Source organism: Acartia tonsa, chromosome 3 (assembly GCF_053477335.1).
Source record: "Acartia tonsa isolate MP-2025a chromosome 3, ASM5347733v1, whole genome shotgun sequence".
In the NCBI taxonomy this organism is placed as follows: Eukaryota; Metazoa; Arthropoda; class Copepoda; order Calanoida; family Acartiidae; genus Acartia; species Acartia tonsa.
The window spans coordinates 7859663-7876603 of record NC_137262.1 but is presented as its reverse complement, the minus strand read 5'-3'; the positions used below and the strand labels follow the sequence as shown (position 1 = coordinate 7876603).

At 33.6% G+C, this 16941-nt stretch overlaps 1 protein-coding gene across 1 annotated transcript; it reads right to left on the bottom strand.

Annotated features, from left to right (window-relative positions):
• Positions 1-369: 369 nt before the first annotated feature.
• Positions 370-3394, bottom strand: LOC145313237 (uncharacterized). The gene is made up of 3 exons (XM_080152548.1): positions 2869-3394; positions 907-2646; positions 370-671 (listed from the first exon to the last, which is right to left on the bottom strand). The coding sequence occupies exons 1-3, from the start codon at positions 3392-3394 to the stop codon at positions 370-372; spliced, it is 2568 nt and encodes an 855-aa protein (XP_080008674.1).
• Positions 3395-16941: the final 13547 nt, after the last annotated feature.

Sequence of the window (16941 nt, the reverse complement as noted above, 5' to 3'; positions counted from 1 at the left end):
TTAGCCAAGAGAAAATAATAAAGTTTGGTTTTGATTTAATTCAATTCAAATCCTTAAGATTAAAATAAGAAATTGTCCGAAATTTGTTGCATTGAATTTCTACATATTCAACAGTTAAACTTTCTTGAAATTATTGTAATAATGTCCTTATATAACTTTAATGAACTGCAAACAATAGAATAACTAGTTATACACGGATAGATCACTGCAAGATAATAATGCTTCACTGAAAGAAGATGATTAAAGTCCCTCCACAACTTATGACGTCTTACAATAGAATAGCCAATGAAAGGCCAGTATACACTGTAATTGACCAATGATAAAATTTATACTGGCCTCTCATTGTTTGTTTGTTTAGCCCATTTCTACTCATCCATTATCGTCGTTGTCACGTGTGGCCAGGTTCAGAAATCTGGCAGCTTCCATTGGTCGGTTCCATAGATCATAGACAGTGAGGTCGGTCCTGTTATTTGGGCAATCAAACAGGTGTGTCGTTGTGTGTGAAGGGTTTAAACAGAGTGGGCATTTGTCCTGTATAGTTGGATTGATCCGGGCCTTGTAACTGTACAGGTAGTTGCTGTATCCAGAGCGCAGCTGGGCTAATGTGGCTCTGGTGCATCTGGGGAGCTCCTTTTCAGATGCATGGATGGGTGGGGGTATGCTGTTTAGGACTTTATTAGGCAGCATTTCATTAATTGATTGTTGGACAGACTTAGTGTGAATTAATTTGAGCTTCCCTTTATACTCTTCCTCAGGGATATCAGGTCGGGACATCTGCCTGATTTCAGGTCCAAATCTGGAGGACAGAGTCTGCTTCATCTGACGGGGAGGGGGGGGGGGGGGGAGCAGAGAGGTCGACTTTGTTAGGGTGGCTCGGTTTCTGTGTCGCCAGCAGAAATTGCTTACTAAGCATCTCACAATGTGCTTGGACCTTCATGACCTTTGTTTCAGAATGTAGATGGTCAATATCGGTCATTTTATGGCAGCCAGTGGCAGCTCTAAGAGCGGCATTTTGAGCTGTTTGAAGGCCTTGCCAGGATGTCTTGCTTAGTGAGGGTGTCCAGATATGGCAGCAGTAGTTAAGTTGGGATACACCGATAGCTTTATATGTATTAACTATCACTTCCTTTTCTTTGCCCCAGTCTGAGCCAGTCAGGGCTTTAAGGATGTTCGTCTTGGACTGGACTTTGGTTTTAAGGTCAGAGGCATGCTGCTTGAAAGAAAGTAGGTTATCAAATGTGATCCCTAGGAACTTAGGTTTCTTGACTGTTGGTACCTGTTCTCCGTTAATCTGAACATCTAGATCTAAGTTACACTCATTTGAAGATGTTGTGAAAAGTGTGGCTGAAGATTTTGACGGGGAAATTTCAAGGTTCCTGTTTTTAAACCAGATGTTCAGGGTTGCCAAGTATTGATTTATTTCCTCGACAATCGGTTCTATCTTGGGGCCAGAATTCAGGATGTTGGAATCGTCTGCATATGTTTCTAGTCTGATGTTTCCAGGGGGGGAGGGCATAGATGACATATATAAATTAAACAACATGGGGGAGAGAACTCCACCCTGGGGTACCCCTTGTTTAACTTTCCTGTATGAAGAAGTTGAATTTCTAAATACAACGTAGGTTTGTCTGCCTCTCAGGTATGCACATAAAAACCGTTTTATGTAATCATTTAGGTTTAGATGTTTAATGTCGTCTAGTAGGATGTTGTGGTCCACCGTGTCAAATGCACGTGACAGGTCAATGGCAACACTTACGGTTCTGTGGACAGGTTTTTTCCTGTTTAGGCCTCTGTTAATGTGGTCCAGAATACTCTGGAGGGCTGTACCAGTAGAGCGACCTTTGCGGAAACCATGCTGGTGATCTGCTAATTCTACTGCCTCAGTGACAGCAGGGAGAATGAGGGCTTCCAGGATTTTAATTGCTGGAGACAGTAAGGATACTGGCCGGTAGCTGGAGCCTTTGTCAGCAGGTTTACCTGGTTTAAGCAAAGGGATGATCTTACCCGTCTTCCAGATGTTGGGAATGACGGATGTTTCCATGCATATGTTAAAGATGTTGGTTAGATAATTGATGGCGTTTGGACCAATGTTCTTTAACATAATCGGGGACAGGCCATCAGGTCCTATGGCTCTGGAACTCTTGGACTTTTTGATGGCTTCTAACGTCTGGGCAGGTGTAAATGTAACCTTAGAGTCTTTAGGTTTACATTTTAGCTTTCGGAGGGTTCCTCTGAGAGCTTTGACCGGTTTCTTGTCTGAGGAGGGGGTGTATTGAGCGTTAAATTTGTTTGCAATAGATTTAGCATCAGTTGTACATTTATCGTTAAAACAAATACCTTGGTTGTCAGGCTGGACTGGGTTGTTATTTAAGCTCTTTATTGTCTTCCAGAGCTTCTTGGATCCTGCTTGACAGCTGTCGATGTGTTCCTTCCATTTCTGTTTCCGATGTTCACGGATTGTTTTTGTGATGTTGTTGTTGATTTCAGGAAGTCTTGGGTCATCAGGATTGTTTTTTCTGATGTTGTCTCTATCATCCATGAGTTTAGCAGTTTCGGTGGGGAGGGCGTTGAAGATTTTGGGGATCCTGCCTGCAGGTATGTACTTCTTGGCAGCATTTTGTAGGGTATGACGGAAAAAGACCTCAGCTTTGTGAACACTATTGATTTTTCTTGATTTTTTAAATTTATCTTCAACATATTTTTGAAATTTTGGCCAGTTTGCTTTGGAAAAGTTGATAAAAGTGCCGTTTTTGGAATTAAATTTCTTGAGTTCTGCTTTTAAACTGATGATAATTGGTAAGTGGTCCGAGCTCATTTTGTTTGCTATTCTCCAGTTGGTATATGGTATCAGGTTGGCTGATACAATACTGATGTCAGGTGCTGTGGATGCTAGGTTGGTCACTCTGGTGGGCAGGTCATCATTTATTATGCCGCATGTTTGCCCAGTGATGATGTCGGCAAGAGAGTTGCCTCTGGTGTCATTAGTGGCCTCTGAATGCCAGAGTTGACTGTGAGCGTTAAAGTCACCTAAAACTAGGTAGGATTCACCTAGGCCGTCAAGGAGGTGGTTTAGTGGAGGCTCATAGGGGTGACCGTTCACATTAGCACAGCTGCTTTGTGGGGGAATATAAACATTTCTTATGTACAGAGTATTATTATTCACTCCAGGTATGCTGATGGTTATTGATTCCAGGAACGGGTCCTGTTCCAGGTGAATGGGTGTTGGTTCAACGGAGAATTTTACATCTTTGTGTACTAAAAATGCAAGTCCTCCACCTTTGTTTATACCTCTGTCTTTTCTTACCAGGGTGTGATTTGGTGTTTTGAAAGGTTTAGAGTCTTTCGTGAGCTTAGTTTCCTGAATAGCTGCGATGGGGATGTTGTCCTTTTCCATTTCGTGGAGAAGTTCGTCAATTTTGCTGAGTATACCATTGATGTTGTATTGTAGGAAGTTCAGGTTTAGGCTTCGGTTGATAAATGGTTGATGAGTTGGGGGGTTGTTGGGGGGAGGGGGAGGGGTCGGGGGGTTAGATACACGGGGGGGTTGTGATCTTGAGGGGGGGTTGTCCGTTGGTGTTAGGTGTTTACAGCATGGTCCAAACCAGGTTTTAAATTTGCGTCGTTCTTTAGATGTTTTCAGTTGGGAGCATTTAATGTGGATCCATTGTAAACAGTTGGTACATTGAACAGAAGTTGTAGATAGAATTTTTGAACAGATAACACAGTGCCAGATTTTGGGGCCTGGATTTTGTTCAATGCCAGCTCTAAGCAGAAGAAGCCGAATAAGGCCAGCTGGAGTTGCCTTATTCTTTGTCAAACATGTTAAAAACTCGATTCAGCTGAGGGATATTCCTCTTTGTCGTAGATGTTAAAAAACCGATGAAAGCATTTGTGACGTAGATGGTGATGGTGACGATGTAGGTAAGGTAGATGGGAGATTGTAAGCGTTTGCTCTTGGCTTCTTCTGCTGCTGCTGATGGTGCTGCTGCTGCTGTTGAAGGTAGATCCGCGGCGTAGACGCGGCAAACATAGGATCCACTGGCCTCTCATTGATTATTTTATCGTATGACGTCATAATCTATGGAGAGACTTTAATCATCTTCCACTGAAAACAATTATTATATCATTATCAGCTAAGCGAAATTATCTGTTTTTTAAATTATAACGAAAAATTAAGGTATTAACATCCAAAAATATTTTTTTGAGATTTTTTCATATCAAACTTCTTAATAACTAATAAATTTAAACTTTGCATGAAATTATAGAGTCACAGGATGTTTATAAATGTTTTCTAAAAATTCCTTTCCCCCTTAATCCCTAACAAATGCAAATTATTATGAAATCAAAATATTAATAAATCATTATTAAATAGATTCATTTATTTACTCTCAATAATTATAATTACAAAATCATATATTTTACTAAGATTACTAATTCATTAAAATTTTATATTAGCAAAATTTAAACAAATATTTTGCAACAAGGAAACCCAAAGCTAGCGCAAAAACAAACAGTTTTTTATGATAACAAAATTATATAGTAAAGAATGGTCAAAATAGTGGCTCGACCTCAAGTAACTAGGTAAGGGGTAAAAAAACACCTGAGACTAGCCTAGGAATTAGATTTAGAAATAGCCTGAAGCATAGACGTCCAAGGGGAGGGGGGGAGTGGGGATTACCCCCCCCCCCCATTTAAGATTTACCCCTACCCTGGGGGTGCCTACGATATGGGGAGATGGGGGTAAATACCTATCTAAAATTAAAAATCTTTAACAAAAAAATTTTTGCGCGCTTCGCGCGCATTTTTAATGCTAAATATTTAATAAAATTTAAATTACCCCACCCAAGCAAATTTTACCCCATCCCAAAAAACGAATTACACCCCCCATAAAAAAAATTTACCTCCCCCCCCCCAAAAAAAAAAGCTTGGACGCCCCTGGCCTGAAGCCTATGTAAAGTTTCCACATTTCGTCATTCTTTGGTTTGAAATTAATATAAGACATAATTGGTTTGAAAGACTTCATTATTCAAGTACTAAAAATATAGTTAAAGAAAATCTTCACCATTAAATTTGTAAATAATAACCATTCACTAGGAAAATGTGTAAGATTTTACACCATAGCGGTTCATAAAAGAATTTTTCAATGAATTATATTTTATAAAATATCTTTGGTACACAACAATAAAGATATTTTCATATTTGGCTGGCTAAAGGATTTAGGATTAGAAAAGATTTTTCTTTGTTAGGTTTCAGGGTAAATATTTTTTGATATTTTAGATAAAATATGAAATAATCATAAAAAATGACATATTATTACTTGGATGTTGCACCAGATTTTCATGTACTCTAATAAAGTGATACTCGCAGCTGGCTGAAATAATGATACCCACCATCCACCCCTTTATCCCATTACCTTCCCTTCTATCGGAGCTGAGGAACGAACTGACCAATAAATGAGGTCCATATTAACAACTTAAATTGACGACAAATTTTTCCTTGTCAATATATCCATGTATTCTATAACCATTCATATAAAGCGTATTTGATACCGTAAAGCGACAACATTTTATTTGATGTGACAAATAGATTTTAAGAAACCATTTTTGAGATATAAATTAACAAAAAGAAAGACAGACAAGCAAAAAGATAAAAAACAATTTGTAAAAACATTTATAAAAACCAATTAAGAAATAAAGCAAAAAATGGTTATCTATTTCTAATATCTTTATTATGACTGGCACCTGGAAGTGGACGTAATGGCCGGCTGGTATCCTCCAGGTATTATTAGATAATCCAGGAAATCTATCTATACAACACCTCCTATCCTTAATATCCTATCCATTAGAGTTAACCTAGTATAGAGCAATTCTTAGTTAGTCTGCAAAAATTCCGCAAAATTAATTTATATTGGACCAACCCTTTGCCTAGTGACATAGATTGTAGCCAATATCATTCCAAGATTATAGTAAAACAATGAAGGGGAAGGGGGTAAATTACTGTATGTCCCGACCCCGTGGATACTGTGTCAACCTATATTTGGATCTTTGAATATCAGCCAATAGCGTCGGGTATTTTAACACAGCCAAGTCGCTACAAAAGTGCAGAAAGCGATTTGCTAGCATACGAAATAGGTCCCCACCACTGGGTTTTACAATATACATCTACATATATTTATAGATTTATTAAACAGTAATAAATGTTATGAGATATGTTATTTGATTATTCTATAGCTAGTATTTCTATTATCTTTTCCTTTTCTTAGCTTGGTCTATTTTACGGAAATTAAATGTTGGTTGAAATCCTTGTCAATCTCTTCATCTCAATACACACAAAACCTTTTATATACAATCTACACACACACACGCTTCATATTTTCACACATTTTTATAACTTTTTTTTCATAATTTTCACTCTTTACAAAAATATAAGGAATTTGTTGGTTATTTTGGATAATATCATAGTGTTAATTTTCTAATTTTTTAGGTTATTTCATTATATTTTACTTAAAAGATATCGATTGTAGGTAAATCAAATGAAATTATAATAACATTTTTCTTGTTCAGTTCAAAATAAAAACTGCTAATTTCATTAAAGTAAACTGATATAAGGTATAAAAAATTGTGTAAAAAACAAGCAAAAAGTATTATAAGAAATAAAATTAAAACTAAACTAAAAGTGTAAAGTTTTTTGGCGAATAGTTTTCATATTATTCATAATTTTTCGTCATTCTTTATATAAACTAAGTATTTTTTAACATTATGAATTAGATTGGCAGAAATATTAACTTAAAGAAAGACTCTTAACTCTTGAAAAATTAAGAGAAAAGATAAAAAGGGATAATTTGTAAAGAGATATCTTGACAGGAGGGACGAGTAGAGGACCGGTTAAAGGATTCAATAAAATTGCAAAAGATGCAAAAATGTGGTAAGCCGCAGTTTTTTTTTGCACATCTAAATGATCAAAATTGATGGAAGGGAAAATTTGGCTCTTTTCTTTTTATCAAACCAATTTTCTTTACATAAATTATGCACCAGATATTCTAAATTATCTTATATTTATAATATTTTTACAGAAAATATTTTGTTTCCTGATCAATATGTCAAAAACTGTCTTTGATAATTTGTTATTAAATATTAAAACAATCAAACTTGATGATATTTTGAATTTATTGGGATGTAATCCTCACATAAAAGTATTAGAATGTCTGTTGGTATGTTTTTTCGTTTATTCTTCTTTACATTATGACTTTTTATAGGCGTAGGAAATATTTGTAATTATTTATACTCTCCAAAAGAAAAAAAAAATTTTCGCCACAGTTAAAAAGAATAAAATTAAAGATGGAGGTTTCAACCCCTCCTCACCTTCATGTGCCTATAGAGGCTAGTTGTGCATAAAAAAAAATAGTTTTGCTATGTACTGTTCATTAGGATGTTTCCTAATTATTTTTATTGGAAGAATTTTTATGTTTTAAATATAATCCACATTTTCTATCCAGGGAGAAGGAATTTTAATGTTTTTCGGATGTATGAAACATTACTTGTTCAATAACAAATTTAAAAAAAAGACTATCAACCTAAAAATGCTCTAAAACAATGTCTCTATGTAAGGAGCATGCACGGACGACTACGGAAACCAAAAGAGCAAGTTTTAAATGATTCTTGGGTGGAAAGCAATTTCAAACTTTCAATTCAATTTCTAAACTTTTATAAAAGTTTCATGACAGTCAAAATTAACCTTTATACAAAGTAAATTTGTATTATTCATATGAAACATATACATATATGCTGTATAGTTATTGAACATCTTGTCAATGGAATAAATTAGATTTTGATATTTTAAACTTTTTTTTTCTTCAAGGACAATTCTACTTAACATTTTTAACTTCCTTTGTATGTAAAATTAGATGCTTCCCCCCCTGGCCCTAAGGGGAGAGCGATGCAGGGGCGTCCAAGCTTTTTTTTTTGGGGGGGGTAAAAAATTTTAGGGGGGGGGGTAATTCGTGTTTGGGGGGGGTAAAATGGCGCGCGAAGCGCGCCGAAATTTTTTTTTACCCCCCCCAAAATTTTTACCCCGGGGGTAAAATTTGATTGGGGGGGGGTAATTACCCCCCCTAAAGTCTGTTGGGGGGGGTAAATACTCCCCCCAAATCTGTTGGGGGGGGGTAATTACCCCCCCCAAACTAATTTACCCCGGGGGTAAAATTTTTGGGGGGGGTAATTTAATTATTTAAAAAAAACACCTACCTAATCTATTAAGTTAATAAGTACTATCCTATAACATAAAGTAGTAAGTAAGGTTTATTTGACTATAGCTTCAGATTTCATTACTTTTAATGCTGAGTTCTCCTTTTTAGGAAAGCTTCACATAGATCCCATGATGGTTCCACACTATTATAGGTCAATCCTTTGAGTGGTTTTAGGCTATTTTTCTCCTCCCTTTTTACCCTTTAGAGTTCTTAGATGCTAAGGGCGCTACTACTATTCAAATATATAGTAGTATCTCATTCTTTAGAACATAAAAATACAATAATTAACTCACTAACCAATGAACCAATATGATTATACTTTAAAGTGAAGCGTCTTATAGGTCCTGGTAAGTTTTATAACTAGTTTTGAGACACCCTGACATCCTCCCAAAAGAAATCGCCTATAGAAATTCTTTTTCATTATTTAATGAAATATTTAATTTAGTTAGGTATCTATTTTATGGAATCTTCAGTGCTTTACAATTACATCATAGATCCCCGGGATGGTTTAGGGGGGGGGGCGGGGATTACTCCCTCCCCCCCCCCAAAAAAAAATTTTCAGTAAAATTTTTTTTTAAAACATTCAATTTGGGGGGGGTAAATACCCCCCCCCCAAAAATTTTTTTTTAAAGAACATTTATTTTGGGGGGGGTAATTACCCCCCCCAAAATGGTTTGGGGGGGGTAAATACCCCCCCCAAAATCGTTGGGGGTGCCTACGGCACCCCCAAGGTAGGGGTAATTTTTTTTTGGGGGGGGTATTGTTCAAAACATTTTGGGGGTGCCAAATGGCCCATTACCCCCCCCCTTGGACGCCTATGGAGCGATGTATATAAAAAATATAGCTTAAAACCTACCCAAGACATTTATTAAACTGCCCTGGAAAGTACAACCGATTAGGACAAGCAATTTCCGAGAACTTAATCTTCAGACAATGTAAAATGTAAGACAAATTAGCTTTATTGTTTAAAATCAATAAAATATCAGCAATGACTACTTTAATACAGGGATATAAAGGGATAAGACAATGGCTGATAAATTGATGATTCTTAAAATTACCCTTTCTGTAGATCACAATTAGTGGTTGAAACGTTTAGACCAAATGTACCAACCAATCAAAATTGCCCAATGTAGTTAGGCCTAAGAATAAAAACAAGTCATTTATGTTTCGCGATTTTTTCCGAATCAATTTCGTTATTGGTAATATCCTTGTCTTTCTGTAAGATTTTATTTTATTTTAAAATATAAATTTTATAATAATGTTAGTGTCTAGTGATGTGCGAATAATCAGCGCTCTTAATCTTCTTTATAGACTTTTATAACAAACTTTTCATTCATATAAATTTGGTAGAAGGGGAAAATTTATTTGATAGATTCATTGATTCTTGCTTGATACTTTCATTTAAAGTATAGTGTCTTCGCACCATTCCTCGAGATGCTATATAAATGACTAGTGGCTAAGCCTCTAGAGTCCTGTTGGGGCACTTGGGGTAAGGGAATCTCTCATCTCCCATTTTTAATTTTAGTTTTAAACAGAAATTTTTTTTTTTTTAGTAGGGGGACTAAGTGTCACAAAAATCAGCCATGTGACGTCATAAAATTACAGCTACAGAAACGCGCGCGTATTTTATGATGTATCGCAATTCTTGTAACTCTCAAGGTATTAAGTATTTCTCATTATTTATAGGCCTTTCAATGCCAGAAGCTAAAACGAATCTAAAAAGTTATGAAAACTATTCCTTAAAAATTAAAGAAAAGAAAAAAGTTTATATGTTGTCGTTTACACTAGTACTATCTTATCCATCTAGGAATGATTACTTCAAGCACACAATCATAGATTAAATGATATGTTAATGGATTATACATAAGAAATGTTTCAAATAGAAACTATGTTGTTTTCTTGGTATTCCTGTAACAAGAGAAATAAACAACCTAGGGAGGGAGGGGACATTGAGCTACTTATTACACTAGTGCCCAAAGTTTTAATTAAAGTTTTTACATTCGTTGACTTAACAACTTTGGGGACTTCTAATGAATTTGATTTATTTATTCATTAAATCGGGTAATGTTTCAACCACTAATTGTAATCTACAGAAGAGAAAATTTTGTGTATCATTATTATTATTAGATAGATTGAGAGTTAGTTTTACATTTACCTATCCTCGTTTCTCTGCAGAAAATAGTCAAGTTTTGGGGATTTGTTGGCTTACAACTAATCTTATTGAGTCCTTATTTTTTTTCCTCACACGTCCCAACTAGAATAGTTACTTTATACAAAAAGAAGAAAGGGTTTACACTAGAGTATGATTAGAGTGTCAAAAATATGAATATTATAACAGGATCTAAAAACATATTATGCAGCTGTCTATAGTGCCCTATCAAAACGGGGATAGATGTCATTGCTTTTGGCCTACCTATTCTTTTGACTTAAGAAAATACCCTATACACCATTTTTTTCTAGGGTTTTTCCCCTTTTCCTTTACTATGACGTCAATAAAATAGGTAGGTCAAAAACTGTAACATCTATCCCCATTTTGCTAGGGCACTAAACACAGCTACATACATTACTTAAACAACCCGACCTAAAAAAAAATTCCCTACAAAAATGTATGCAACCAAGTTGGATTAAGCATATCTTAGTTATTTAAATTCAGAAAAAACCTCAAAATCTTATTTATCCTTTGTGTATAGATCTCTTTGAGTAACTCTATTATGTTTATTTAATATTATTCTCAAAGACACATATTTTTTCTTATTAAGAAGTATGAGTTCTAAATACAAAGTAGTTTAGCTTTTTCTACCAGCGAATCTTCTACACAATTTTCATATGTATGTTCATGTGTATAAAAAGCTAATTTTCACATAAAGATTCTCCGTTATAGGGAAATCAGTAAAAAAAGGATAAAAAGCTGCTTTAAAGTATCGGAATGATGGGAATGTTTAGAAGAAAAATCAGAGGTCTAACTTAAATGGCTGCTTTGTAAATCTCACTTCCCCCATTGCGTTACGGACTAATTGGCGGAAAGACAAAGTGAATTATAGAGTAGTTTTGTTGGATATGTGGAAAGTGCCATGTGAGTCGTCATAAAAATACGTCTATTAAACATATCTTTCTCCCTTTCCCTTCATTCTTCCCTTTTAGGCGTTTTTTATGACGTCACACATGACACTTTCCGCATATCCTGCTTCGTTACTAAAAATAATACAGACACGCTCATACCTATAGTCAAACACATATCTTTTTAAATTTACCTATTACGATTGATAATTATATTCTCTCAAAATCTTTACTATCGTGGACTTAATGTTCTCTGTTCTGTATACAAAACTCTTAGTTACTCACTTTTCTGGCAATATCTCAATGCTATTGAAATAAATGGAAAACAAAAACAATAATCTGTAATATATACAAATTATCATGTTATATGAAGGTGAATAATCATTAATCACATAAACAATAACCATGTTAATATCTTTTCTATGTATAACATTAAAGTAAAAGAATAGAAGGAGCACGAGCTATATATGTATCTATTATACAAAGTAGCTTGATGTCTGTCCGTCCGTCCGTCCCTTAAGATCTCGGTAACCACTGAACTGATCGGATTCTACTCTTCAGGTTATATACTTATTGGTCTTGTTTTTCTTGGAGGGTGGGGGCACCCCCAAACACAAAAAATCCCCCCCATTTTTTTGTTAATTGGGAAGTTAGTTCACATTAAACTACGGGCAGCACCAGTAGTACTTAATTTTATTTTTTAAATTTTTTATATACATTTTTTAAAATTACCCTTTGGGGCAACGCTCCTAGAGATTAGGGGCAAAGCCGCTAGTATATATATAGCTCAACTCACGTGGTGGGGACTCTGTGACGACTTCCCATTGGGTCTTTGAAATCATCTAATTGCGTCGGGATTATAAACACAGCCGAGTCCCGACAAAAGAATAGAAAGCAATTTGCTAGCAGAAGAAAAGGGTCACTTATCCATTTATTTATGCACTAATTTTTACTGGAATTTTAGAATAACAAACAGACAGAATAACATACAGACCTCAAACCATCACTATCATATTAGTCTGTTATTAAATGCTATCTAAATGTCAAAACTACATAAAATAAAATATTTAAATACAACAAAAATTGTAAATAAGTTATGAAGAAAAGAATTTACTTGATGAAAATGCCAAAATTCCTAAAACAATAATTTTTATCACAATATAAAGAACAAGGAAAAAGATATAATAAAAAGATTATTATCAAAAAAGATAATAAATTTTCAATTTAGATAAGAAGAAAATTCGGGTATAGTCCTTTCCACGACATCCCTCCATAAGGAGCGATTAGTCGTATTTTTAAAATGGCTTTTTATAGGTTATTTTAGGTTAGGTTAGGTTATATTAAGTTAGGTGATTGCCCCACAGGGTTAGGTAATTGGCCCCGCAGGGTTAGAGCCCCCCGCAGGGGCTAGAAATAGGAGAAAAGCTACTGTGAAAAATACGAAGAATCGCTCCTTATGGAGGGATGTCGTGGAAAGGACTATACCCGAAAATTCTAATACATTGGAATATTTGGCTTAAGGACTTATGAAAAAAGTAATTATTCGGTATTTTTTTAATTTTGTAAAATCTAGTTTTCAGATTTCTAGAGTATAAGGGAAAGCCAAAAATGGTTAATTTTCTTATCTCGATTTTTAAAGGGGGTGTCAAAATTTTCGACAATACCATGTGCATTCCACTGAATGCAAAATAGATTAAACCTTTACTCCTTTCCTGAGCACGCTATCGTGACCAATACCAATATTGAAAATTACATTTACAATTTTGTATCCTTTATTTATATATAAAATAAGAAGAGAGAAAGATAAATCTCAGATTAATAGCACTGAAGCAAATCTGGAAAGATATATCATTGCTTTTTGCAGTGCGTGGCTAACATTTTCCAACTTTTTGCAATACCTACACAACTGTTTTTGCAAGGATATTTTTTTGTTTTCTTTTCTTAATTTTTCACTATATTGTATCTTATTTACATGTATTAAATAATAAACTTTAATTCTGTATTTTGTCCGTTAATACTATAATACGAATATAAAAATAAAGAGCGTAATTTTTTTTATATTTTCTGTAAAGAAGTTGTATCAACTTTTTTGCTTTTTATTTAAGATAGCTAGCCGGTCCTTTCAGTAAGTAGTAGATGTAAAATTTTTCTAAGAATTCAGATATGCAATCGGTTTTTTTTGTAGACCTCTTATTTTTAAGTAATTTAAGTTTTTTAAAAAAATAATTAAGTCGGTTTTAAGGTACTAAAACGCAACAAAATAAAAGAAGAAAATAGCCAGTATAAACAAAAATAGTAAGATCTTTAATTTGACACCTTACTTTTAAAATTCTGTTGAGTAATTGTTGAAAAAATCTATTTTTTTAACCTCGGTTTAATCAAAACATTAAACCTAAATATTTTCTCATACAGACATAAAAAATATTGGTTCATATATACCATTAGAATGAGAAAAATAATATGAATCCATTGTAAGCAAAATTGAAAAAGTTTAAAAAAATTGTAATAAAAAATAGAAAAAATAAAAAAGTTATTTTAAGAATTGTAACTACTAAACTAGCCAATCACAAATCGCAAAAATTGACGAATCGGGAAGCTTAATCTATAAAATTAACCTATAGAATTGCCAGAAACAAAGGAGAACGTTCATACAGTATATACAATAGATACTACAATAAATATAGTGATATTAAAGAACATGTAAAGGATGAAAAATTATGAACAAATATGCATCAGTCTGTTTATAAACTTCAAAACAATGCAGTTAAAAATACATTATTGTTTCTTGTGTTTAAAAAATATCTGCTACATTGCATTGTCTTTTGTTTAGGTTATGTTCAGGTTTCGTTCAAGCTAACCCTTTAAAGCCGAAAATTATGATTCTTAAAATAAACTTATTTTTTTTATTATAGTTTTATAAAACTTTTTCAATTTTGCTTAGAATAGATTCGTAATATTTTTCTGATTCTAAAGGTATATATGAACCCATGTTTTTTATGTCTGTTTGAGAAAATATTTAGGTCTAAAGTTTTTATTAAACCGAGGTTAAAAAAATAGATTTTTTCAATAGTTACTCAACAGAATTTTAAAAGTAAGGTGTCAAATTAAAGATCTTACTATTTTTGTTTATACTGGCTATTTTCTTCTTTTATTTTGTTGCGTTTTAGTACCTTAAAACCGACTTAATTATTTTTTTAAAAAACTTAAATTACTTAAAAAATAAGAGGTCTACAAAAAAACCGATTGCATATCTGAATTCTATGAAAAATTTTACATCTACTACTTACTGAAAGGACCGGCTAGCTATCTTAAATAAAAAGCAAAAAAGTTGATACAACTTCTTTGGGTGCAAGCTTCCAGTCAAATGCGCTTTTTAGGTCAAACTGTTTTTAATTATGCGTCTAATTATACTATGCGGTTGGTCAAAATTAAGTACAGTTTCACCTAATAAGCTCATTTTAGGAAATATTGCGAAAAAATGACGCATTTTCAAAATTTTCTAAAGCACTTATTATGTGCAAATAGTGATAGTTTTGTTATAGAGGAATACATTGCGAAACTATTTATCTTACATAACATATAAACAAGATTCCTTTTTATAATGTATATAATCCTTTACTATGAAAGTATATAGAAATAAACAAGGATGACAACATCCATAAGTAGCGAAGCACAAAAATCATGGATGGGAATACTTACAAGTAGATTTAAAGTGTATTTATTACAATCAAGAATAGATTTATTGGATAAAATAAACACCAAACCTTATTTTATTTTGTATGATGACGATTGTCAAAATAAATTACATAAGAGATGCTCATAACAATGGGAAAAATTATTTTGATACTGATATCCCTAAAAAGTTTAAAAATTGGACTAAAAACACCAAAGATATAGGGATATATGTTAAAAAAAATATATGATATATGAAAAATTAAAAATAGCAAAAAACCTGCTAAAAAGGCAGTCTGACGGAAAATTTAATTTTGATATCTATAACTGAAAAATTTTTGAAAATCGGACCATAAACATTGAAGTTATGGAGAAAAATGTGAAAAATATAAAAATAGCCTAAAACCTGCTAAAAAGCGGTCCGACTGCCATTGATATTTTATAGTCAATTGTGCTCCTTAATGATAGGAATGTTGTAAAAAAAATTCAGCATTCTATCTTTTATAGGAGCTGAGTAAATCCTATTTCCCCCATAGCGTTACGGACGGACTGACGGACAAAGTGAATTATAGAGTAGCTTCGCTACTAAAAATAGCTCTAAACCGATGCTGTGAGTATTGGTGCAAAAAATATGACGTAACAAAAAAAATTAGCCAATGAGAGTCCACTATAAATTTTACCATTGGTCAATAACGGCCTCTCATTGGCTAATTTTTTTTGTTACGTCATATTTTTTGCACCAATACTCACAGGATCCTCTAAACCTTCCAAAGAAGTGCAATAATAAGCTAATTATATACACTTGAGTCAAGCGGTCAGTTAACGAGATATTAATGGATAATCTGATATCCAGCTACTTAAAACCTAACAAGGATGACAAAATCCATGAAAGCGAAGCTCTGAAATGGTAAGACAAACGAACATTAACTCATGTATAGTGTCAGAACTGAATAATCAGATTATAAATGTAGAGGCAAAACAAAATTGTGAAAAACTGCTTGATACAGGATAATGTTTATGGATATACTTATATTTTATTTTTTACCACTTGATTATAGAGTTGCTTTGTACTTTGTTGTCCTAGAAATCAGGACAATCGGATAATTAGATCATATAAAAATTTGTTGTTAAAAAATTTAAAATTCAACATTTTTAAAATGGACGTACGGACATTCTGGTAATGATTATAGAGTTACTACGCTTTCTTAATCGTATCTAACTTCTACAGGTATCACTGTGCAAAGTTTGAAATCGTTAGGACAATTCTAACATGTCTAAATTAACGAAAAAAGCTATCCGACCCTAATTATAGAAAAGCTTCAATTTTAAAAGGCATAAGATTAAAATAAATAACGATAAAAGCATAAATTTCTATAAATGATTAAATTCTCTGCAGGTAGATTCTAATTTCCAAACTAATGCAGGAATAGGATATATCCAATAAGCGAAATAAATCTAAAATAATATTTGGGGGGCAGATAAAGAGGTTGTCAATTCTATTAAGGGTTCCCTCCCCCCCCACCTAACGACAGCTGAAAATCACGTATAGGTTTCGTGATTTAAAAAAAATTTCTTTGTTAGTATAAGCTGAAATTAATATGTAATAATCTAGGGGCGATTTCTCTTTGGAGGTTGGTTGTACCCTCTCCCAAAATAGTTATAAACCTTCTCGGGACCTATGAGAAGCTACCCTGTTAAGGAGAACCCGATCGGTTGAGCAATTAGCAAAATCTTTTGGTACAGACAAACAAACATTCTTTTACTTTATTATAAGGACTAGTTGCTTCGCCTCTAGCCTCAAGGGGAGGGCGTGGGATGTCAGAACAAAAGCCTCAAACCACCACAAGATATTTATAAAGCTTTCCATAACAGCACAGCCTATTCGGACGTGTAATTTCCGAGATCTTTAGCTTGAGACAAAAAACCTTACCACTTTATATTATAGAATTTTAATAAAAAAATTCAAA